We start from the raw sequence: 23,427 nt of genomic DNA on the forward strand, positions 1-23,427 counted from the left end.
GTTCTTAAGAAAACCATCAGTCACAGCCACTATATTACTGCTTTAACATAAGCAACTAAGGTGCACTAAGTAGTATGTGAAAGAAAGTAACCAAAACAACACACAAGAAACTATTAAAAGAAGTAACCTCAATAAAATAGGATTAGGGAATACAGAGGAGGAAAGTATAGAATCTTTGTTGTTGTCCTGAATTACTCTGTTCTGTTTCATTTCTTCCCCAAAAACAACCTGCATTATTTTTTATAAGAATAAGCGATACCATTCAAAAGGTATTATAAGCTTCAGGCACCTGGGTGGCTCGGTCGGTTAAGTGACCAACTCTTGATTTTGGCTCAGGTCCTGATCTCACGGTTCATGAATTCAAGCCCTGTATCAGCCTCCATGCTGACAGTGCAGAGCCTACTTGGTATTCTCGCTCTCTCCCTCTCTCTTTACCCTTCCCCTGCTTGCACTAACTCTCTCAAAATTAACAAATAAACTTAACAAAAAGTAGTAGTATATGCTTTTTAAGAGCACAATTTTGACCCTTAGAAACTCTGTTATACAACAGTATCTAAGGTAGAACATTATTATGAGTATTAGAAATATTAATAGTTTTCCATGTTATTTTTTATACAGGGATTTGACAGAGAGGACTACTCTAGCCCAAATTACCATAATGCTAATTCCTAAAAAGATCACTAAGATAAAGCCAGAGATGGAGTTCCATAATAAGTGGGGGGGGGGGGGGGGGGAAGGGATGCAGAGGTCAGTTCCAATAAAATTAGCTAGACAGAAAATAACATGGTTTTCATTTTATTCACTTACAGAAAATAATTCACTTTACTTCAAATAAATATCCACAAAATTTAAAATGAAAATTAGTTACCTTTATTTGACCATGGTTTAGAATAATAGTTTTTCCTAAAGCTGGAATATGTAGTTGTAGAACCACGCTCAAATATGGGGTCATTTTCCTCAACAACACAGGGGCCTTTTGTCCTTAAAACTTCTACAGTTAAACTGAAAGAGACACACTTTTAAATAGATTTGCACTTAGAACAAAAAAGAAAATAATACATGATATTTGAATAGTTATATTTTGAAATGTGCCATGACAGAATCAGAACAAAAGTATAATAATATATACTTGAGGTAAGCATATTTTCCAAGATTCTGTTAATTTTCACTTAAAACGTGATTGCCAAGTAATAAAATTAAATGCCAACATTCTTCTGAAATCGTTAATAGCAATATAAAATTTACACATTATCTTTGGGCCACCAAAAAATTACTTATATTTTATTGACTTCTGTATGTCCCCTACATTTAACACATATTACCTTATCATACTAAACCCAAGAGAAGATGAGAAACATAAGCATCTTATGTTTTTGTTCTACATTCCTGTAAACAAAGCAGTACAACACTTTTAACTATTTAATGACCAGTAAAATGATCATCACAAAATAATGGCAAAAAACACACAATTATTAAAAGTACTGCATTTATGTTTCATTATCGTAGAATTTTATATGCTATAAAAAGATTTTTATACTGAACTGTCAGACTACTTTACATCCCTCTTTTATATTTAGTTACTCGTGAATTTATCTTCTTTTTTAAAAAACACACTTTGGACAAACAACAAATTCCACAATGCCAAATTTGAAAAATTTAATATTATAACTGAGAAACTACAAAGTGAATTTAAACCTTGTCATAACAAAAGTTATATAGAATATTAACCCTGATTAAACCTGATTCATTTGTTGCATTTTCATTAGTTATAATCACACACCAAAATATGGTATTAGTTAATAATAAGAAAACCTGAATTTTGACTTCAAGACTGAGCCAATTTTTGAAATGTATCATCAGTAGAGACCAGCATATAATTAGTGGAGCTCATCCCAATTACCAGTAAAGTTAGTAAAACAATTGTGGAAGGTTAATGGATGACGGATCAGCAGTACCATCTTCTTATAAAAAACACAGCATAAAAATTGCTAAAAATTACAAATGAATCTAACTCATCTTTCTATTTATAACATGCATTAAGAAATATAAACATCAGTGTTTATATGGTCAGGTAACCATGAATGATGCAGAAATTCAATCTCTCTCATTAGACAAAGCACGTTTGTTCTTATGTTTGAAACCACAATCTCTTTTTTTTTTTTTTTTTAACTTACCTTTCTTCATCCAAAATAATGGAACCATCTTCTGCCACTTTTACTCGAGGAACCAGCAATGGCCCGTCATCCACTTCTTCTTCTACTTCTTCATGACCTTCAGCATCAGGAGTACTTTTACCTTCTTGCCTACCAAATGTAAAGATAGCTTAATTCATATATCCAGGAGAAGGATCTCCTGAGTACTATCAACTTCTGAAATAAATTACTTCAAATCCAACCTTCATTTGATTTCCAATTTTCCCTATACCCTAAGTAAAGATACTACACGTTAAGGACGTGGTTATAAGAATTTCCCCGACTATGGGGTGCCTGGGTGGCTCAGTCAGTTAAGCATCCGACTTCAGTTCAGGTCATGATCTTGTGGTTTGTGGGTTCAAGCCCTACATCGGGCTCTGCGCTGACAACTCAGAGCCTGGAGCATGCTTCGGATTCTATGACTCCCTCTCTCTGCCCCTTGCCTGCCTGCACTCTGTCTCTCTCTCAAAAATAAATAAAAGCATTAAAAAAATTTATTTTAAAAACTATAAAAGGGAAATAAAAAGAAAAATATATACACGTTTATTTGTTTAGACACAGAACAGAATTAGAAGGATACATTAAAAAATTGGTAACAATTGTTGCCTTCAGGCAGCAGAACCAGATGACAGAAAAACAGAGTTGGAAGACTTCTCGGTATACTTTTGTTCCATTTGTTTTTTGTACTGTTTTATTATGCTATTCTAAAACAAAACAAAATCCTTTTTAATTCTAAAAGCTTCAATTGAGGGGTCCCTGGGTTGCTCAATCTGTTGAGCACCCAACATTTCAGCTCAGGTCATGACCTAACAGTTTGTGGAGATGGAGCCCCATGCTGATAGTTCTGGGAATACCTGCTTGGGATTCTCTTTCCTCTCTGCCCCTCTCCCCCGCAATCGTGAACACGTACTCTGTCTCTCAAAATAAATTAATAAATATTAAAGAAAACAATATTTTAAAAATAAATAAAAATAAGATATAAGGTTTCGTTAAAATAACACCATTGACCATTTCCATATATAATACACAGTATGGGCCGCCTTACATTTTGATTTAAATCAGACATGCCCGGCTAGCTCAGTCGGTAGAGCATGAGACTCTTAAATCAGACAGTAAGTTTTATTCGTGCTAGTGATTCTATCTAAACATTCCTATCACATGCAATTTGACTATAACAAAAAGCATCATTTGATTTCTTTTTTTTAAAACTGTACCCATCAAAAAACTTATTTTAAAAAAACACTAAGATAAAATGCTTACTCTCTTGTCTGGACTGGTGTCAATGATTTTTCAGTTTTCTTTTCTTGTTCCAGTGAAGAACTAATAAACAACAAACGTTTTTAAATGTGAGACAATTTAATATTTAATATAAAAAATATTTTTAAATGAACAATATATATCTTGTTAATTCTACCCATTGGCAAGAAGGAAATTATTTTAACTTGCATTTTTTTTATATGATAAACCATAACACTATTATTAATAACAGTGTGGCCCAAGAGTCAATTTCTCAGTCAAAAACCTTGTCATCAAATATAAACCTGCTATGCCCTAGGTAGGAACGTTTTGACTCTCTAATTCCTTAGTGAAGGGAGGCTCTCCCAGTCCTCATGTCTGAAGCAACCTACATGGCTTATCTCCAAATCCTATATGTCAAACAACTTACCACCTAGGCTTCTGGCCCTTCGGCAGCAAGTCAAAGACCTGGTAAACCTGAAAAAAGCTAAACTCCCGCATCCACCTGCTAAACCATCAACAACATAACAATGAGATTTATTATAAACCATCTGCCTCCTCAGGTTAACTTTACTAAAGAAGCTTTGTTCTTAGAAGACAAATAATATCTACTATAAATAATTAGGAGGGAGAGCATAAAAATTACAGTGTTCCTTTAGAATCAGGGTATAGGGTACAAGAAACACAAACTGCAGTATTGATTAAAGTTGTTTAGTTTTGTAACATTTTGGTAATGTAAGAAAGGAAACTTCCTTTTGGGGCGCCCGGGTGGCTCAGTCGGTTAAGCATCGGACTTCAGCTCAGGTCACAATCTCGCGGTCCGTGAGTTTGAGCCCCGCGTCGGGCTCTGGGCTGATGGCTCAGAGCCTGGAGCCTGCTTTCGATTCTGTGTCTCCCTCTCTCTCTGCCCCTCCCCCATTCATGCTCTCTCTCTGTCTCAAAAATAAATAAATGTTAAAAATAAAACAAAAGAAAAGAAAATAAAAGAAAATAAAAGAAAAGAAAGGAAACTTATTTTTAATTTCAGAGGTAAAGGGCACCATCCCAAGAAAGCAGTTACCTGAAATACAACTAAATGTTGTTTAAAAATTCTATCGAAAAAACATCGTATTTGCTATAAGTTTTGTCAACATACTTTTGGAAAACACGAACTTGTACTCTAAGTGATACTTAACTCACAACATACCCAAAGAAAGGACAACAAGAAAAATTTACTTACGTCATTGGATTATTATCTGGCAGGTAATATATGAAATCTCTCATAGTCATTTTTGAACGATCTGGTGGCTTCTGACTTTCATTTATGGCATATTTGTTTTTCCATTGTTTCTGGACACACAAACACACACAAAGATCCACTTTTCTTTTATAAATGTAGAATTTCACATGTACTATATTCAAAGGTATATCCCACTCTTATATTCATTGCAAGTGATTTAGTATTATTCTTACCACGATTATTCCCAATTTTAGGACAAACTTCATAAACTGCATTATTAAACAGTGTAGCACATCAAGAAATTTTAAAAACTAAAGTGTCTAGGTCTGGATAAAAGCTCATCGTATAAAATCATACTTACTAATGCCTTCTAACTATAATAGTTTGCTAAGAATTTATAAATACACAGTTTTTGTTTACCCTGTAATGAACTAGATTTCTGTGAATTTTACAAAATTCTTAAAGCAAATGTTTAATTTTTGAATTCCTGAAAATAAATCTACCTAAGCAGATTCTATAGAACATCTTTAGAGACCTAGATTTTAAACAATATAGATTCAAATCCCACTGATATGTGATACAAAGCAAATAACTTCTCTAAACTTGTTTCCACCTGCATAAAACAGCGGTATCTACTACACAAAGATGATAGAATTAAATAATATAAAGCACCATACTCATACTAAGTGCCTTCCTCTGAATTAACAAGGGGATTTTGTAATAATAAAAGCCGACATTTGTTAAGCTCCTTCTGTTTGCCAGGCACTAGTCTTAATGTGTTTTACATATATTTACTCATCCAATCTTTACAACCCTCCAATGAGATATATACTATCATCACTCTTATTTTGCAAATGAGGATACAGACAGAAAAATCAATTAAATTGCCCAACGACACATACTAAGGGATGACTCTAAGATTCAAATCTTAAATATCTAACTGCAGAGCTTACATGCTTCACTATTGGTACAGTGCAATCTTGGAAAAATAATCGATCGATCTTCAAGATTAAAAAGATGAGCTTTACTATACACATAAATGCAAATTTTTCCCATTTATAATTTCTATACTGTCAATTTATAAAATATTACCAATTCATTTTGCTCAAATAAGTATATTTGTCTTAATTCAAATGAATGTTATTCATGTAACGAAAAATGATACTTAAAGTTTATTTTATAAATATGCTTTGTATATTTTCTATGTGTGTAGAAACAGACCTTCTATTTTTGGCCTTCACCAAAATCAAAGATATAGATGAATATAAAAATTAACATAGCAGAAAAAATAGCTTATTAAGTCCATCGCGCTTATTAATCATTCAGTTCACAAAAGGGGATCTTCTATTAAAATAAGGAACATTAACTGGTTATGCTCCATTAAATATTACAGATATTAATCCTCCAAATGATGCCTAAAATAAAAACAGAAACCTAGTAGGAACAGTCAAATGTGATTTTTCTCCCTTACCTTCTCCTTTCTCAATTCTTCTTTTAACATTTCTCTTAGTTTCTGGGCTTTATATATTCGGTATCTGTCTGAACATGGCTGTTTCTCTTTTGTTGAAATAGGCTTTGGCTGTGGAACTTCTTGATTAACTGTAGATAAGGGATGAGATTCTGAAGGAACACTGACACCAGGCTTAACCAGAGTAGTACTTGATATTCGCTTTCTTCTCTGTGAAACAGCAGAGGAAGACTTACTGGATTCTTCAACATAATTCTCATTGTCAGTCTTTTCATCACTGTCAAAATAAAAAAAAAATTAAAAAAAAAAAAAAAAAAGGACACCATGGATCTTTCATATTCTAGTTTTAAAAACTAGCCTGGCAAAAATCTAAACCAGTAAAATCTCATTATTAAAACAATCAACGACTTCAGATATATATTATTCATGACAGATTCCAATAAAAATTTTGTTTACTAAAATTTTTGTTTTTTTTTAATTTTTTTTTAATGTTTATTTTGAGAGACAACATTGAGAGACAATGTTTATATTTTGAGAGACAGAGAGAGACAGAGTGTGAGTGGAGGAGGGGCAGATAGAGAGGGAGACACAGAATCCAAAGCAGGTTCCAGGCTCTGAGCTGTCAGCACAGAGCCCGACACGGTGCTCGAACTCGTGAACCACAAGATCATGACCTGAGCCGAAGTCAGACGCTTAACCGACTGAGCCACCCAGGCACCCCTTTACTAAAATTTTTAACAGATACATAAATTCTAACAAAGACTGCTGATCTTTTTCAAACGTCAAGTCCCTTAGTGCATTAGAACATATAAGCTTATGCTCATCCTAACTCGTTCAAGAAAAACAAAAGGCCAAGTTACAAATTAAAACTTCATGACCCTACTTTGAATCACTATATAACTGACAATTTTTTTTTATTTTTTTTTAAGTTTTTTTTTTTAATCTTTATTAATTTTTGAGAGAGACAGAGGGAGAGCGGGGGAGGGGCAGAGAGAAAGGGAGATACAGAATCTGAAGCAGGCTCCAGGCTCTGAGCTGTCAGCACAGAGCCCGATGCGGGGTTCGAACTCACGGACCATGAGATCATGACCTGAGATGAAGACGGATGCTTAACCGACAGAGCCACCCAGGTGCCCCAACAATTATTTTTTCAAAAACTAAGTTTATAATCTATATTGACATCCCCCTAGCTGATCTAAATTTTAAATTGCTTTATCAACCTGAGAGGAGTCAAACCAAACATACAAAACATCAAATTTCTAAAATATCTCTACTACAGTATTTGAGAATATACATTGAGCTACATTAATCAAATCAAATACTGTTTGAGGTAGAAATCATTCCTCTTCCGTCTGGTATGAATACTTACACAGCTATCAAACTCCTAACTTAAAAAAGTACTTAGTCACTCCAAAATACATATTAAATATGGTTCAGATTGGATACACACATTTCAGGAATGGCCTGAAAGCAAATTAAGTCAAGAAGAGAGAGGGTGTAAGAATTAAAAGCAGTCTACATTTTTCATGTTATTAGTTTTATGTAAAAGTAGAAAATGCTGGGGCGCCTGGGTGGCTCAGTTGGTTAAGCGTCCGACTTCAGCTCAGGTCACAATCTCGCGGTCCGTGGGTTCGAGCCCCACGTCAGGCTCTGGGCTGATGGCTCAGAGCCTGGAGCCTGCTTCCGATTCTGTGTCTCCCTCTCTCTCTGACCCTCCCCTGTTCATCCTCTGTCTCAAAAATAAATAAACGTTAAAAAAAAAAATTAAAAAAAAAAAAAGTTGAAAATGCCTAAACCTATAGGATAACCTTTCCAGGTTATTTGCAGGATAGCTCCATGTTTTTAATTTTTTTTTTTTTTTTTTTTTAGTAATCTCTACACCCAACATAGGGCCCAAAGTTATGACACCGAGATCAGGCTTTGTAATGATACATGCATCATGTGCATTTCATTCAATTATATTGAATCGTTGAGGACAAAACATATACCCTATAGATTTTTACAGCTGCAAAGACCCACAAAGAAAGAAAACACATAGTAAAAAAAAAAAAAAAAAAAAAAAAAAAATCAAATATACTCCCTAAATGCCAACTCTAAGAAAGCAAATATTCCCAACCTCTAATGTCTCAAGACTACAGAATCACAGTAATTTATTAAATTATCAATCATCATGCATCTGTATGTAGTTAACAGGATCTCTGCAAACTTTATTAACAGTGACTGTTACTTGTATTTCTTTTTTGAGGAGTAATTTTGAAAAAATATTCATATGAGAAACATGGATATTACTAAGTATCAGTAAGCTGGCAAAATAACATCCTATACCTAGCACCAGTTCAGGCCAACAGAGGAAGTTAGGCCAAAAAGAAAAGGATAAAATGTTCACCTTCTGGTTAGAGCATACAAAGAATTTACACCATCTCATTGTTATTTAATACGATCCATTTTTATTGGTTTCCTCACATATGTATTACAGAAACAGAGACCATTAATAGCCCAACATGGCTTAATTTTAACTACTTTGTTATTTACTACCATTGCTTTTATTTTAAAAAGATAACTTTTTGTAGACAACTATTCTGCCATGTCCTATTCAAGAGTTTGTCAGTTTTTTCTAAACTCCACAATAACTTGGCTCTCCAAATCAGAGAGTATTATTTCCATTTTACAGATAAGCAAATTCTGCCTGGGCAAAGTCTGATAAACTGTTAAATTACAAAAAAAATCCTAGGGCGCCTGGGCAGCTAAGTCGGTTAAGAGTCTCACTTAGGCTCACTCAGGTAACGATCTCACGGTTTGTGAGTTCGAGCCCCTGCGTTGAGCTCTGTGCTTGTGAGGTCCAGCCGGATGTTGGACTCTGGGCTGACATCTCAGAGCCTGCTTCAGATTCTGTGTCACCCTCTCTCCCTGCCCCTCTCCCGCTCTTTCAAAAATAAACATTAAATTTAAAACATTTTTTAAGGAAAAAAAAAAATCCAGACTCCAAATGTGGTATTAGCACATGCTTTTTCCCTTCAGAAAACATGGCCACTATAAAGGGGCACGCCCTGGAATCAAATCAAGTAGCCATATCTCCTCCCCATTGACACAACTCAGCATAACCAATGTAACACTGGTCTTTTAAGACTACATAAATGTTTTTTTGAAAATCTAAAAAAGTACCTACCCCTGCAAAGTGCTCCAGAAGGAAGAAAAAAAAAAAAAAAAAAAACTACGGCAAAGTAATCTAAGCTGTCTAACATTACCACGTGTAAATTTCACGTCAAGACTGTTGCACCTGGACTCTGTCTCACCACCACTTGAAGACAAGATTCCCACCCGGAGAAACTACAGACCTTTAACAAAATCCACATGTGCCACACCCTGTGGCCAGAGTGACAAACTGCAGTTTGGAGTAGGTTCATAGAGTCTCAACTGTAAGACTTAATGCAAGCGACAGAATACTCCTAAAGTAAATTCATGGGGTCATATTCCGGGTGACAGGCCCAGAGAGGCGGGGCAGATGAAAATGCTCCTCTCTGCATGCTCTTACCTGCTCTTGGGAGGCTTTTCTTGCGGCTCCGTTCCCCCGAAATCCACCGGGGACACATCTGTAGACTCCGCTGGCTTCGGGGAAGAAGCGGCTGCAGGATCCGGGGGCCTGGGAGCCTCTTGTCCACGTTGGGGGTTGGGAGCGGAGGAGCTCCTGGCGCCTACACCAGGCCTGACATTCGGCTTCACGCTAAGGCGTGCCCTGCGGAACATGGCGGAGCCAGGGGGCCCGGGGAGGCGGCCCCACGGCCGCTCTCAGCCCCGAGCCCCGCTGCTGCCGGGAGAAGGGATTAAGAACTACGTCCTTTCCACACGGCCACACCACCAGCCCAGCGGGCAGCTACCGCAGGTTCACACCCCCACCACCTCCTCCTTCCTCCCGCCGCCGCCTCTTCTTCATGACCCTGCTAAGTTTCCCCCAGTACCTTGCTTCCCCGCCCTCGTAGGGCGCCGGAACTGATTACGCCATCAGCCAGCGCCTAGGAAAAGCGTAAGACGCACAGCGCCCGGAGCCATGGTAACTGTCAAACTACACAGTTACTAGTGAACCGGAAATTGAGATGTTCCGTGGTCAGCTCTCCCCCTCTCCCAGCGTCCCTAGGAGTTACAGAAACGAGTGAAAGGAGGTAGTCAAGACCCTATAAGACCCAAGACCCTTTATAAGACTATGAAAATCATGGGGCGCCTGGCTAGCTCAGTCGGAGGAGCCTGCCACTCTTGATACCAGGGCACGAGTTCGAACCCCATATTGGGGGTAGAGATTATGAAAAATAATTAAAAACTTGAGGGGCGCCTGGGTGGCTCAGTCGGTTGAGCGTCCGACTTCGGCTCAGGTCACGATCTCGCGGTCCGCGAGTTCGAGCCCCGCGTCGGGCTCTGGGCTGATGGCTCAGAGCCTGGAGCCTGCTTCCAATTCTGTGTCTCCCTCTCTCTCTGCCCCTCCCCCGTTCATGCTGTGTCTCTCTCTGGCTCAAAAATAAAAAAATAAAAAATAAAAAATAAACGTTAAAAAAATTTAAAGAGTATTATGAAAGAGATTATTGGGAGGCTGGCTTACTTTAGGTAATATGGTTAGGGAAGACTTACATGATTAGAAGAAAAATGGCCATAGATGAAATTGGCTGTACACAGTATGGGCGAGCTTTTTAATTCCCTGACTCATTACAACAGCCAGGCCCAACTTCCTTTTTGGAAGAATAAAACTCTACAAGAACATCCTGCTATGTTAATGGCAAAAGAATAAAATCTTTAATTAATTCAAGAGGTTGCTATGTCATCCAGAAGAAGAAAGAGAAGCGTTTTTGAGAGTAAGAGGGATGAAAGCACGTTAGAGAGAAGAGATTCCCCTAAGACTGGAAAGAAAATGGAAGTCTGTGGATTCTGTAGGCTCCCTCCAGTAATCTGGGGAGGGAACAGGACTTCAGATACACCTAAAGAAGGTCAAGAACTTGACAAAGAGCCCCCTACTGAAGATGTCTCGCGAATCTTGTAGCCACTACTAGGACCATTTAGCTTTGCCCAGTATATTCTGGTATAAAGATATTGCCTTTCCCAAAATGTTATGTTCCATCTAAGAATCTAGGGCACTCCCACAATTCTGTAGGTAAGGCAATTAATAACAAGGATTTAATTTGTCATTACTATAAATAAGGGAACAGAATCAGATCTAATTTTATTATTAAATATAAAGTCTTAAGATATGTTACACAACCAAGTTTGTGGAGTAAATTCTTAAAGGCATCAGAGTAATTTTAAAAGTCTTCAGTTTTCTCTAGCAGACACACCCAATATCTCTTGAGTATATCCCTATCATTCACAGAGTATATTTTCAACCGCAAAGAAAAAGGTCAATTAGACTGTAAATTAAGACTACATACACAAACAATAACACTTCCACTTACTTTCCAATCCCAAATTGCTTCCCTCCCTTCTTCACAATGACCCAGGACACAATTCAATCTTTTGCCCCTGCTCAATTTACTCCAGAAGAGGTTGTTTAAGTGGAATCAGATGCTTGGCTCATAAACAGTATTGAAGACAGGTGGGGTTTAGGGTGAGTGACAAGCACACAAGGCTCTCTGACGTTAAAAGATTGATAATAGCTAACATATTGAGTGCTAACATATACTGAACACTTCGTACTTCACATACATTAATTCAGTTAATTAAAGAGGTACATTTACCTTCCCATTTAATATGGAAGCTTTACTGCAATGAAATAACACACCCAAGTTCACACATCTACTCATTAGTAGAGCTGGGCTTTCAACCAAGACATTCCATCTCCAGAGCTCCAAGTCTTCACCACTTTGTCCTACCTTCTATAAAATAGGTGACTTTTAGAAGTTAAAATAAAAATTGTTGAAGCTTGGTCACATATACTTGAGAATGCACTGCAGTATTTTCCATATTGTTGTAGATGTTTGAAATTTTCCAACATAAAAGCCTTTATAAAAAGGTGATTTTAGGGTGTACAATCTAACTGTACACGTTTGTTTGTAATAAGTAACAGGAGAGATGAAAACCATAAGTATTAAACTAACCTCAGGCATCGTTGGACATGTTTCTAGCAATGGCAAATGCTCCACGGCTTTTACCCACGTTCCAAGGTTATTGTGAATAGGAGATAAAACTGCATCCCCTGCTATTCCCTTCCTATCATACAACCCAAGCATACAGCCATTAACCTAAAATTCCTTCGGTACTGTCCACCGCGACAAAAGCAATGAGATTAAAAGGGAAATTAACAGATTTAAAATCCATCTTCACTATAAATCTCACTTCTAAGAGTCCCTACCTGTTAGGACAGTCGCTCCTCGTTTCACAGTCTCAATCTCCTCTTCCGCAGAATAGGAACAATGAAGCCTACTTACAAGTTTGGTGCTGAAATAAAAAAAATATGTAAAGAGCCAAAACTGTCTTTTGCATATTGAGTTAACTCTTCATCGGTTTTGTCCCCTTCCTCCTCTTCCCGCTTCTGCAAGGGGATTAATGAATGCTAACGTTCTTGGTCTAAAAGTTAGATATAGTGGCGTTTGTTTTTGTCGTTAACAAAAAGAGGGGGCTGGCCAACACCCAGGGCTCGGTACACAGTGGGGAAAATCCACAGACGCAGTACCTGCTTTCTAGACGCGACCAAATTTGCGTGACCGAGGGGATGCGAGCCCAGATTAAACTCCAGAAGGTGCCAGCCCCGGACCCACCGCGAGGACCGCCCCCGCCTGCCCAGCGGCGCACGCGCAGTCAGCCGCCCGACTCGCGGGAGGCTGCGGTCGGGCCTCGGTGGGCGGGGCGATGGAAGGAGCAGAGGCGTAGCCCGGCTGAGGGCCGGCGCGGGCTCGTCCTTCAAGAGCCGCGGGAGGGGACGACCGCTGAGCGCTTTAGGAGGCCGTTGCTTCTCCGAGTGGCTCTCTTTTGGGTTCGGTCGGGTGTCGGCATGGCCCGTGAGTATGCGGACGGGTGAGGGACGCGGCGGGGAGCGTCTGCAGAGGAAGCCAAGTCCGTAGGCGCGGCTGGAGACGAGGCGGGAGCCGGCTGATGTATCCCCTTAGGTCCGATGGCGCGGGGACCCCATTCTCAGCCCACCGAGGGAGAGGGACGGTTAGCTTCGGGCCCGCCTGAGAAGTGGGGCATGTGCCTGCCGGCCAAGTGCGAGTTTACAGGGTAAAGAACACCTCTCCGGAGGTGAGGTGTGTGAAGACGGCGGCCCCGGGACGGGTCTTGGCCAGAAAGTGGTTTATAGTTGGTCCTTAAGGTCCTAAGGCCTGAGAAGGACAGGAAGCTCCGGTTGAGTCCCCTCCCTAGTTCTTTTGTTTGGCCCTTCCAGGTAATGTATCCCGAACCGCTGCGTTTACTCGCTTAACTGTGGAATTGTGATGGGCCAACTTGTGGAGCTGTGTTCCCTGTGTATCTGTCCTTCTCTCCATACTCCTCAAAATCTAGACCTTAATTTGGAATGTACTGACCCATATAGACACAGAAGTGGAATGCTGGCTATAAGCGATCTGGTATTTACATTAATTGAACACCTGAATGGGTATGATAATGCTCTTAAGACTTGAAGTGTTTGTGTCTGAGCTTCTTCCTCGGCTACTATGGGAACTCTGTTCAGTGCAGTGCTCTGCTGGCCTGTTAAAAAATGAAAAGCTAACTTCAGATGCATTTAAATAAGAGTCTTTTAACGGAATTGGTATTAATTTTTGAAATGGGAAAAGAGCATGACTGTTTAACTTTGCAGGCGGAAATCAGCGAGAACTTGCCCGTCAGAAAAACATGAAGAAATCCCAGGAAATTAGCAAGGGAAAAAGAAAAGAGGATAGCTTGACGACCTCTCAGAGAAAGCAGAGGTAAGTGATACTAATCGAATTTTCAAATCTCTGAAGTTTTCCTTTTAAGAATGGAAAGAATTTTTTTAAATCCTGGGTAGAACTAAGCTTAGCTTGCATAGTAGGGGTCACAGATGAACAGCTGTGCTGCACATGCTGTAACTATATGACTACAGTCATCCCAATCCCAGGATGAATCTTCTGCCTCCCCACCACAACCATAAGAACTTCATTTAGCGAAGTAATGGAATGCCTCCCATATGAAAGACACTGTTAGATGCTAGGGATACAACATTTTCAAAGCAGACCTCCGACTCAATCTTGTCAGGATGACAGGTGACTCAATTATAGGGATAAATGTTATGAAAGAGACACAAAAAAGTGTGTGTAGCTATATTCATTTCTGAAGATCCATTGGTTTGGAGAAAATGAAGGTCCACAGCCTTGATATGAAATTATGTTAGAAATAATAGAAAATTAATTGTAATTTTGTAATAATACAGAAATACTCTCAGAGCGCAGCTTAAAATTTCTCACCAAGAAGATGGCTTTAAATGATATGTGTACTTAAACCCTTGCAACTTCATCAATCTGCTGCCTTTTTACAGTAATAAACAAATACCTCACAATTGCACTGTAGTTACTTTGTTGTACTTTTGGGGTTTTGGGGGGTTTGTTTTGTTTTGTTTTTTAATGAAAGCCAGCATGTGTTTTGGCTTTGCTTTGTAAAAGGTTTTATTCAGTAGGTTTCTTGCCCAGCACTGAGCCCAATGAGGTGTTTGAACTTAAAACCCTGAGATCAAGACCTGAGCTGAGATCAAGTCTGATGCTTAATGGACTGAGCTACCCATGCACCCCAATTTTTGTTGTTTTAAATAAGAATGGCTTTGAGGCCAGGCGATTCCTTAATTCTAGAACTCTCCAAGCAGAATTTGTTGAGAAAGTCAGTGCTTCCACAACTAGAAAGTTGGGTCTCTCAATTATTAGAGGTCTTTAATGTCAGTGTTTTAAATTCCCATTTAAGGGGAGCACATGTAGGGTTGAGGTAGTATGTAAAGAGGAAGAACAAAGAGAAGCAGCCATCATTGCAAATAGGCATTCTGTTTTTAAGATGGTAACAAAGTTTATTTCCCCACTGTTAGGCCTTCCAGAACACATAAAAGCATGCTATAATGGGAGACAAAAAAAAACCCTCTAATTTTGTCTATGTACAACTTGGAGGTCAGGTGAAGAAGTGACTGCACATGCTTTAGCAGGGCTTCTCTGTGGTCCTCGAGCCTGCACATTAGAAACACGTGGGAAGCCTTGAGTGTTACTGAAGCCTGTGCTTTAATTCCAGTCCTTCTTTAATTGGTTTGGGGCTGGGCATAACAGGTGCTCTGGATAAATTTTATTGTGTGTAAGTTAAACCTAACTTTAAAATTTTCCTCAGGTGATTCTGATGTGCAACTAGAGTTAAAGATCAGTGTTTGGGGGTGTCTGGCTGGCTCAGTCTGTGGACCATGCAGCTCTTGATCCCATGGTTATGAGTTGAAGCCCCACATTGGGGTAATTATCACTTGATGCTTTCTGTGGTATTAAAGTGATAAGGTTTGTCTTAAATTTCTCTTTACTCACATTGGAGTAAAAGTGAACATAGTACCAATCAGTGAACCTGGAATTTTTAGTGAAGATGTCTAGATCTCTAGATCTAGTCTAGCTTGGTTCAGTAATAATCACTGTTGAATTATTACCCACTTGTTAGAAAGCTCTGTTCTAGGTACTATGTACGTTTATGTACTACTCATCACCCTGAGAAGGAATGTTAGCCTCAATGTATAGAACAGGAAACTGATGCTCTGAACTTCAGTAACATTACTGAAGTTACAGCAAGCACAACAGAGCTTGGTTTCAAACAGAAAAGTAAATACTGCTTTTTTTTTTTTTTTTATGTAGGTGTGTTGTTTTTCCTTCATACTCATACATAAGCTTTTTGTGTTTGTTTTTTAATGTTTTTTTTTTTAATTTTTTTTTCAACATTTTTTATTTATTTTTGGGACAGAGAGAGACATAGCATGAACGGGGGAGGGGCAGAGAGAGAGGGAGACACAGAATCGGAAACAGGCTCCAGGCTCCGAGCCATCAGCCCAGAGCCTGACGCGGGGCTCGAACTCACGGACAGCGAGATCGTGACCTGGCTGAAGTCGGACGCTTAACCGACTGCGCCACCCAGGCGCCCCTAATGTTTATTTTTGAGAGAGCGCACAAGAGGGGGAGGGTAGAGAGAGAGGGAGACACAGAATCCTAAGCAGGCTCCAGGCTCTGAGCTGTCTGCAACGAGCCTGATGCAGGGCTGGAACTCATGAACAGATGGTAGGTGTTGATTACAAAGCCATTAAATACATCTTTTTTAAATAAGGGTCTCATGTTGACAACCAAGAGTAATTGCCATTATTCTGTATGTAGCTGCCTAATGGCCAGTATATACCTTGGTAGCTATTTCATAGAACAACCCTGGTAAGTAGTGTTGTGATTTTGAAAGATCTTTGAGGTTACTTGCCCAAGACCATAACAACAGGGATGGTTTTCAAAATAAGATCCAGCTTCAAAGCCGTTCCATTCTTTTTCTTCCCATTCTGTCTCCAAGAAAACAAAGACATGAATTTTTATATCTTCTTTTAAATTGTATCTTAATATGCTTAATGGGTTGTGTATAGGAAACAAGTGAGAATGTAAATTGAGTTTTTCTGTAACAACTTATAGCCTTTTCCCCCATTATAGGGACTCTGAGATAATGCAACAAAAGCAGAAGGCAGCTAATGAGAAGAAGTCTATGCAGACGAGAGAAAAATGATGACTATTTGGAAAACCTGGGTGCTACTGCCAACAAGGTGTATCATAAGCTCTGATTAAAATTCCGTGGAGTAAGCAGTCCTATGTTACAACATGTCCTTACAAAACTATTTAAACTTTACCTCTCAGCCTGACTTAGTGTGATGTTTCAGAACCATTCTTCAAAGAATAAAACAAAAACTATGCATGAGACATATTGTTGAATGTTATTTTTTTAACAGCAGTGAGCGTTTATCTAACAGAGAGGTAATGTGATAAGCTAACATAATCTCTTTTAAATCTAGAATCTTTGTCATTAACTTAATGTAGGTCTTAAAGTCAACTTTATAATAAAAGGGAAGAGGGAGAGGAGAATCTCAAGCAGGGGCTCAATCTCCCAAATCATGAGATCATGACTGGAACCAAAATCCAGAGTTTGACGTTTAACCAACTGAACCACCCAGGCACCCCATCCACAAAGATTCCTGATGGGTCTGATTTCTGAAATCCTATCTCCAGATTTTCTACATACTGATAATTCATGAATACAAAGCACTTGTTAGGCTCTGAGCTGTATCCTTTGCTTTTTTTTTTTTTTTTTTTCTCCCCATAATGAGTAGTTTCCATGTCTTTTTGTTTTCACAATTTTAATTTGAAAAATTTTTTAATTTTTTTTTTTAATTTACATCCAAGTTAGCGTATAGTGCAACAGTGATTTCAGGGGTAGATTGCTTAATGCCCCTTACCCATTTGGACCATCCCACCTCCCACAATTCTTCCAGTAACCCTCCGATTGTTCTCCATATTTAAGAGTCTCTTCTGTTTTGTCCCCCTCCCTGTTTTTAAATTATTTTTGCTTCCCTTCCCTTGGGTTCGTCTGTTCTGTGCATTAAAGTCCTCACAGGAGTGAAGTCCTATGGTATTTGTTTTCCTCTAATTTAGCTTAGCATAATACCCTCTACTTCCATCCACATATTTGCAAATGGCAAGATTTCATTCTTTTTGATTGCTGAGTAATACTCCATTGTATATATATACCACATCTTCTTTGTCCATTTATCTGTTGATGGACATTTGGGCTCTTTACATACTTTGGCTATTGTTGATAGTGCTGCTATAAACATTAGGGTGAATGTGCCCCGTTGAAACAGCATACTATATCCCTTGGGTAAATACCTAGTAGTGCAATTGCTGGGTCATAGGGTAGTTCCATTTTTAATTTTTGGAGAAGCTCCATACTCTTTTCCAGAGTGGCTGTACCAATTTGCGCTCCCACCAGCAGTGCAAAAGAGATCCTCTTTCTCCATATCCTCACCAACATCTGTTGTTGCCTGAGTTGTTAATGTTGTCCATTCTGACAGATGTGAGGTGGTATCTCAAGTGGTTTTGATTTGTATTTCCTGGATGATGAGTGATGTTGAGCATTTTTTCATGTGTCTGTTGGCCATCTGGATGTCTTTGGAGACCTGTCTTTTGCCCATTTCTTCACTGGATTATTTGTTTTTTGGGTGTTTGATAAGTTCTTTATAGATTTTGGATACTAACCCTTTACCTGATATATCATTTGCAAATATCTTCTCCCATTCTGTCGGTTGCCTTTTAGTTTTGCTGGTTGTTTCCTTCACTCTGCAGAAGCTTTTTATGTTGATAAGGTCCCAGTAGTTCATTTTTGCTTTTGTTTCCCTTGCTTCTAGAGACGTGTTAAGAAGTTGGTGCGGGCAAGATCAAAGAGGTTTTTGCCTGCTTTCTCGTCGCGGATTCTGATGACTTCCTGTCTTACATTTAGGTCTTTCATCCATTTTGAGTTTATTTTTGTGTATGGTGTGGGAAAGTGGTCCAGGTTCATTTTTCTGCATGTCGCTGTCCGGTTTTCCTAGCACCACTTGCTGAAGAGATGTCTTTATTCCAGTCGATATTGTTTCCTGCTGTGCCAAAGATTAGTTGGCCATACGTTTGTGGGTCCATTTCTGGATTCTCTTCCGTTCCATTGATCTGAGTATCTGTTTTTGTGCCATCCATGTCTTTTTTAAATTTTTTTATTTTGGGAGACAGGGACAGAGAATCCCAAGTGAGCTCTCTACTGAGAGATGGAATTAGAGGGGCACCAAGAGGGGCTCTTGGTTTCGGCTCTGGTCATGATCTCAGGTTTCTAGGATCGAGCACAGAGCCTGCTTGGGATTCTGTTTCCCTCTCTCTCTACCAATGTCTTGGTTGGGTGACCAACTTCAGGTCATTGATCTTAAGGTTTGTGTGTTTGAGCCCTGTGTCAGGCTCTGTGTTGGCAGCATAGAGTCTACTTTGGATTCTCTCTCTGTCCCTCCCCTGCTTGTACTCTGTCTCATTAAAAAAGTAAAAATAAAAAATCAGGGTGCCTGGGTGGATGGCTTAGTTGGTTAAGTGTCCAACTTCAGCTCAGGTCATGATCTTATAGTTTCTGGGTTCAAGCCCCAGGTTGGGCTCTGTGCTGACAGCTCAGAGCCTGGAGCCTGCTTCAGATTCTGTGTCTCCCTCTCTCTCTCTCTGCCCCTTCCCCACTTGTGCTCTGTCTCTCTCTCTGCCTATCTCTCAAAAATAAAAAATATTAAAATGTAAAATTTTCTTAATCAGTTAATCCTTACAAATCTAGGGAAAATTACAATTTGTAAAAGAACGTGAATATTAGGATAAGGAAGATTTCTATGTTGTAATCATTAAGATTTCAAAACTGAATCTTAATTATTTGATGGCATTTACTTGAATGAATTCATTGTTAACATAAAGGGTTTCATTTTTTACCTGAACATGACTGTGTTTCCTCAAAGCCGACAAAAGTTCCGTGACAGGAAGAAATGAAGTTTAATTGCTCTAATGTATTGACACTTTAGTTTCTTTGGTTGTAGTATATTTAAGCAAGGCAAGTTAAATAGCTAAACTTTTTTCTTCCTGTTTATTTCCGAGATCAAGAGAGACAGAGCACAAGCTGGGGAGGAGCAGAAAGAGAGGGAGACACAGATTCCAAAGCAGGCTCCAGCTTAAGAGGGTAACTGGTCAAGGTATTTCCCTTAATACCTGAATAAGAAGAGAGTAAGGAAAAATATAGATGAATAATTGCATCCAGTCAGTGAAGTAAACTTATATATTCACTTTAGGTAATTCTTTTGGTATGTTGCTAAAGCAAGATAAAATTTAGACAAAGTAGTGCCAACTTTAAAATGTAACTTAAATTCCGAAGACCACGGAACACTCTTCTAGGCGTTAAAGTTACTGTCTTGCATCATCCTTAATAGGAGGTACTGGATTGTTGTTAGCAATCTTCCTAAGTCCTGCTGAAATGTAAGAGGTAGCAGCCACTCCTGCCCAAGGTGATAACAAGTCCGTTTCATCAGCTACTTGACTCCTTTTGAATGCCTTTTCTGTTAGTTGTGTGTGTAAGAAATTGTAACCCACTTAACACACTATAGGTTGTTTTTGAAAAGTAAAGCTTGCAGGAAATACTGATTACTGACATTATTTTTCTCACTTTTTAAAAAGTATATTTTGTTCTTTTTCTGCATGTTTTCATAGATGGGAAGAGTCTACTCACTTGAATAAAGTGAGAATCTTGATGTATTTTCAAGTTGTGCCTTTATGAAAAGAGCTCCTTTCTATTCAAGGCATGTGTCCTGCTGTTAGCTTTGAGCCTATAAGCTATTTGAAAACTATTGACCTTAAAAAAACATGTCCTCTGACAATATGTGTATGTCAAATCATACTGTATACCTTAAATATACTGTCAATCATACCTCATGAAGCTACGGAAGGGAAAATATCCCTCACATGGAAACCTAATATAAAATTGACTTTGGTGGTTTAGATAATGAGATTGGTACGTCTTACCATCTGTGTCGGGTACTAGCAATGATACAACCTAAGCACAGAGCATGTCAACTTATTGAGGTAAACTCCTATTTGCGTTTGGTGATGAGGACCTATTTAAAAAAAAGAAAAAAACATGAGAATTGAATTGAAAAACTGAATTATTTTTATGGACTTGTCAATCATAATTTTCCATTAGAATTTCCCATAAATTACAGCAAAGTTTAAAACTTCATACAGGCTTTTCCTTAGAACTTTGCTTCTTAAAAACAAAAACGTTTTACCACTAAATTAACTAACACACGTGAAAAAGTTCAGAGTAGCCTGCTGTTAGGCTATTTGCCCAGGAAAATTGAAATGTTAAAATTTGATTTTGATTAATAGAGCTTTTATAGAAATATTTTCCATACCACATCCTACTCATGCTACTTTATCAGTTGGACATGACTTTGCTTGCTGGTGCATCCATGCAGGAACATTTCCTTCAGTATTACTGAAAAAAGGTTATTTACAGTTTTTTAGTTTCCAAGAAATAGTCTACCAACCTGGCTGTAATCAAGACAAAATCCTATTGAATACTTTGTTTTTATAGACATATATTGCATGATGAAGGATTTTGTCAAGGACTTGGAATTTGGGGGGGCAGGTAGGAGGTATTCAAGATATTTTACTAAAGATGACTGTTAGGGTGGCTTATGAATAGACACTTAACACAGAGTTATGTATTGGTATGCTTGAAGACCTAGAAGCACATCAGATCTGTGATTTGATGGTATATTGAAATTTCTATTTGCAAACAGAATCATTAATTACAAATAACCACAACGAATATTTAAGTGGATGACAGACTCCAGAGTCCAAGGAAAAGTTGAAGACGGACGCCTTGGGAAAAGTCAACAGTGGGGATAGCTCCAGGTACCATGAGAAGCTTTTTCCCCACAACGCTGCTATCGGATTGAAATTTGGGCAATTATTTTCAGTCATAATGCCATTCAGATTCCTCCAAATGAACTTGTTTAGGTTACATGCCTACCCCTCAGCAAGGGGAGGGTAGGTGCCTAAGATGATGGTATAACCAAGACTTCATCCAGTGAGGAACAGGTGGTCCCCCTAGCAAATGTGGGGTTCTGTTGCCAGAAAGGAGGGAAGAGACTCTGGGCAGACTTGTTAGAGTCCACTAATCTTGTTGCAAGGCTAAGATTAAAATTAAAAAATACAGATACATGATATGGTTAATGGTGCAGGTGAGAAGGAAATGTCTGAAGTGTGAGAAATGATGAAGGGCATACACTGTTACCTCCACCAGCTTTCAACCCCCCAAAATTCAACGCCTGCTCATGATTAAAAATTTGGGAAAATGTAACAAAAAGACTGAAAGAACTTTAGCCATAAATGAGTAACGTAAGAAACTAAATATACCCTTAGTGTATAATCCCATAAATGTAATCCTGGGCATTTATCCCAGTGAAATGGTATTAAAGAACATCGTAAGTATATTATTTTTATTGGCTTTTACATAGACTGTACCAAGAATGAGGTACATGGACATTTCTAGCAGGCTGCTTTGTGACAATCACTATAGATTCATTTTGCATGTTTTTGAATTTCACATATGTGGAATGCACGCATGGGAGTTGGACTTCATTTGTTCAACATTATGTCTTTGAGAATGCTTTGTCTTTTATGTATCAATAGTTCCATCTTTTTTTTTTAATGTTTTTTATTCATTTTTGAGACAGAGACAGAGCATGAGCAGGGGAGGGGCAGAGAGAGAGGGAGACACAGAATCCACAGCAGGCTCCAGGCTCTGAGCTGTCAGCACAGAGCCTGATGCGGGGCTCAAACTCAGACTGTGAGATCATGACCTGAGCTGAAGCCGGACACTTAACCGACTGAGCCACCCAGGCGCTCCTCAATAGTTCCATCTTAAACATGGAACCGTGTAGTATTGTTACATAAATACATCATAACTTAGTTATCCACTCTACTTTTCATGGGCATTTCGTTTGCTCTTAGTTTGAAGTTTTTAAGAATGATTCTGTCATAAACATTTTTTATATATATTTTCGTGGTCATGACTTCTACTTATATATTAAGAATGAAATTTGCTGGGACATAAGATACATAAAACTGGTCTAGTTTTCCTCAATGCTCGCTTAAGCATTCATAAACATAACTATAACTAACGGATATTGAGGATTTACTAGGGTTGCTATAACAAATTACCACAAACTTGGTGGCTTATAACAATAGAAATTTATTCTCTCACAGTTCTACAGGCCAGAAGTCTAAAAACAAGGTATCAGCAGGACCATAAGCCCTCTGAAGATTTGAGGGGAAAATCTTTGCCTCTTCCAGTATCTAGTAGCTCTGGGCATTGGTTTGCTTGTGGCACCATAACTCCTATGTCTCTCTTCACACAACCTTCTTTTCTCAGGTTTCTTCTTGTTTATTACAAGGATGCCTGTCACTAGGTTTAGGGCCCACTCTAATTTGGGATGATCTCATCTTGAGTTCCCTAGTTACATTAGCAAAACCCTTTTCCAAATAAGGTCAAATCACAATAGCTGTATCTGGTGGACATATCATTTTGGGGGCCACCATTCAACCCACTACAGGGAATTTTTTTTTTTAAACAAAAGTGGAAAACTTAGCTGTAACTTGATTTTTTTTTTTTTTTTTAAGCTATGCCTACAGGTCAGTCCCTATAAATCTAACCTTGGTATAGTGATTTATCAAGTAATTTCCTTAATCATGGAAATTGAGGATGTTTGTAAGCTTCTGCCACTAAAAACAATTCTGTAATATAGT

The 23,427-nt window shown here is 38.5% G+C and overlaps 3 protein-coding genes across 10 annotated transcripts in view; 1 reads left to right on the plus strand and 2 right to left on the minus strand.

The window, feature by feature from the left end:
* The window catches only part of BDP1 (B double prime 1, subunit of RNA polymerase III transcription initiation factor IIIB), a 99,080-nt gene extending 86,518 nt beyond the window's left edge, over window positions 1-12,562 (minus strand). For 2 of the 8 annotated variants that reach the window (XM_058730160.1, XM_058730156.1), the window contains exons 1-6: window positions 9,648-10,228; window positions 6,119-6,392; window positions 4,648-4,757; window positions 3,453-3,512; window positions 2,175-2,306; window positions 869-1,002 (exon numbers count right to left, since the gene is read on the minus strand). In XM_058730160.1, coding sequence (XP_058586143.1) covers window positions 869-1,002; window positions 2,175-2,306; window positions 3,453-3,512; window positions 4,648-4,757; window positions 6,119-6,392; window positions 9,648-9,859 — 922 coding nt within the window. In that variant the 5' untranslated portion in view covers window positions 9,860-10,228. Of the gene's footprint in view, window positions 1-868; window positions 1,003-2,174; window positions 2,307-3,452; window positions 3,513-4,647; window positions 4,758-6,118; window positions 6,393-9,647; window positions 10,244-11,829; window positions 11,968-12,443 lie in introns of those variants that run through there. The other 6 variants (XM_058730170.1, XM_058730178.1, XM_058730186.1 and 3 more) reach the window with 4 other exon arrangements.
* A 164-nt stretch (window positions 12,563-12,726) lies between these two features.
* LOC131512055 (protein PRRC2C-like) lies at window positions 12,727-16,995 on the plus strand. The gene is made up of 3 exons (XM_058730286.1): window positions 12,727-13,089; window positions 13,884-13,992; window positions 16,732-16,995. The coding sequence occupies exons 1-3, from the start codon at window positions 12,804-12,806 to the stop codon at window positions 16,802-16,804; spliced, it is 468 nt and encodes a 155-aa protein (XP_058586269.1). The 5' UTR covers window positions 12,727-12,803; the 3' UTR covers window positions 16,805-16,995.
* Window positions 16,996-20,589: 3,594 nt separating this feature from the next.
* NAIP (NLR family apoptosis inhibitory protein) overlaps window positions 20,590-23,427 on the minus strand; it is an 87,838-nt gene continuing 85,000 nt past the window's right edge. Inside the window, exon 16 of the mRNA XM_058730216.1 lies at window positions 20,590-20,729. Coding sequence (XP_058586199.1) covers window positions 20,653-20,729 — 77 coding nt within the window. The 3' untranslated portion in view covers window positions 20,590-20,652. The remainder of the gene's footprint in view (window positions 20,730-23,427) is intronic.

Source organism: Neofelis nebulosa, chromosome 1, assembly GCF_028018385.1.
Source record: "Neofelis nebulosa isolate mNeoNeb1 chromosome 1, mNeoNeb1.pri, whole genome shotgun sequence".
Taxonomy (NCBI): Eukaryota; Metazoa; Chordata; class Mammalia; order Carnivora; family Felidae; genus Neofelis; species Neofelis nebulosa.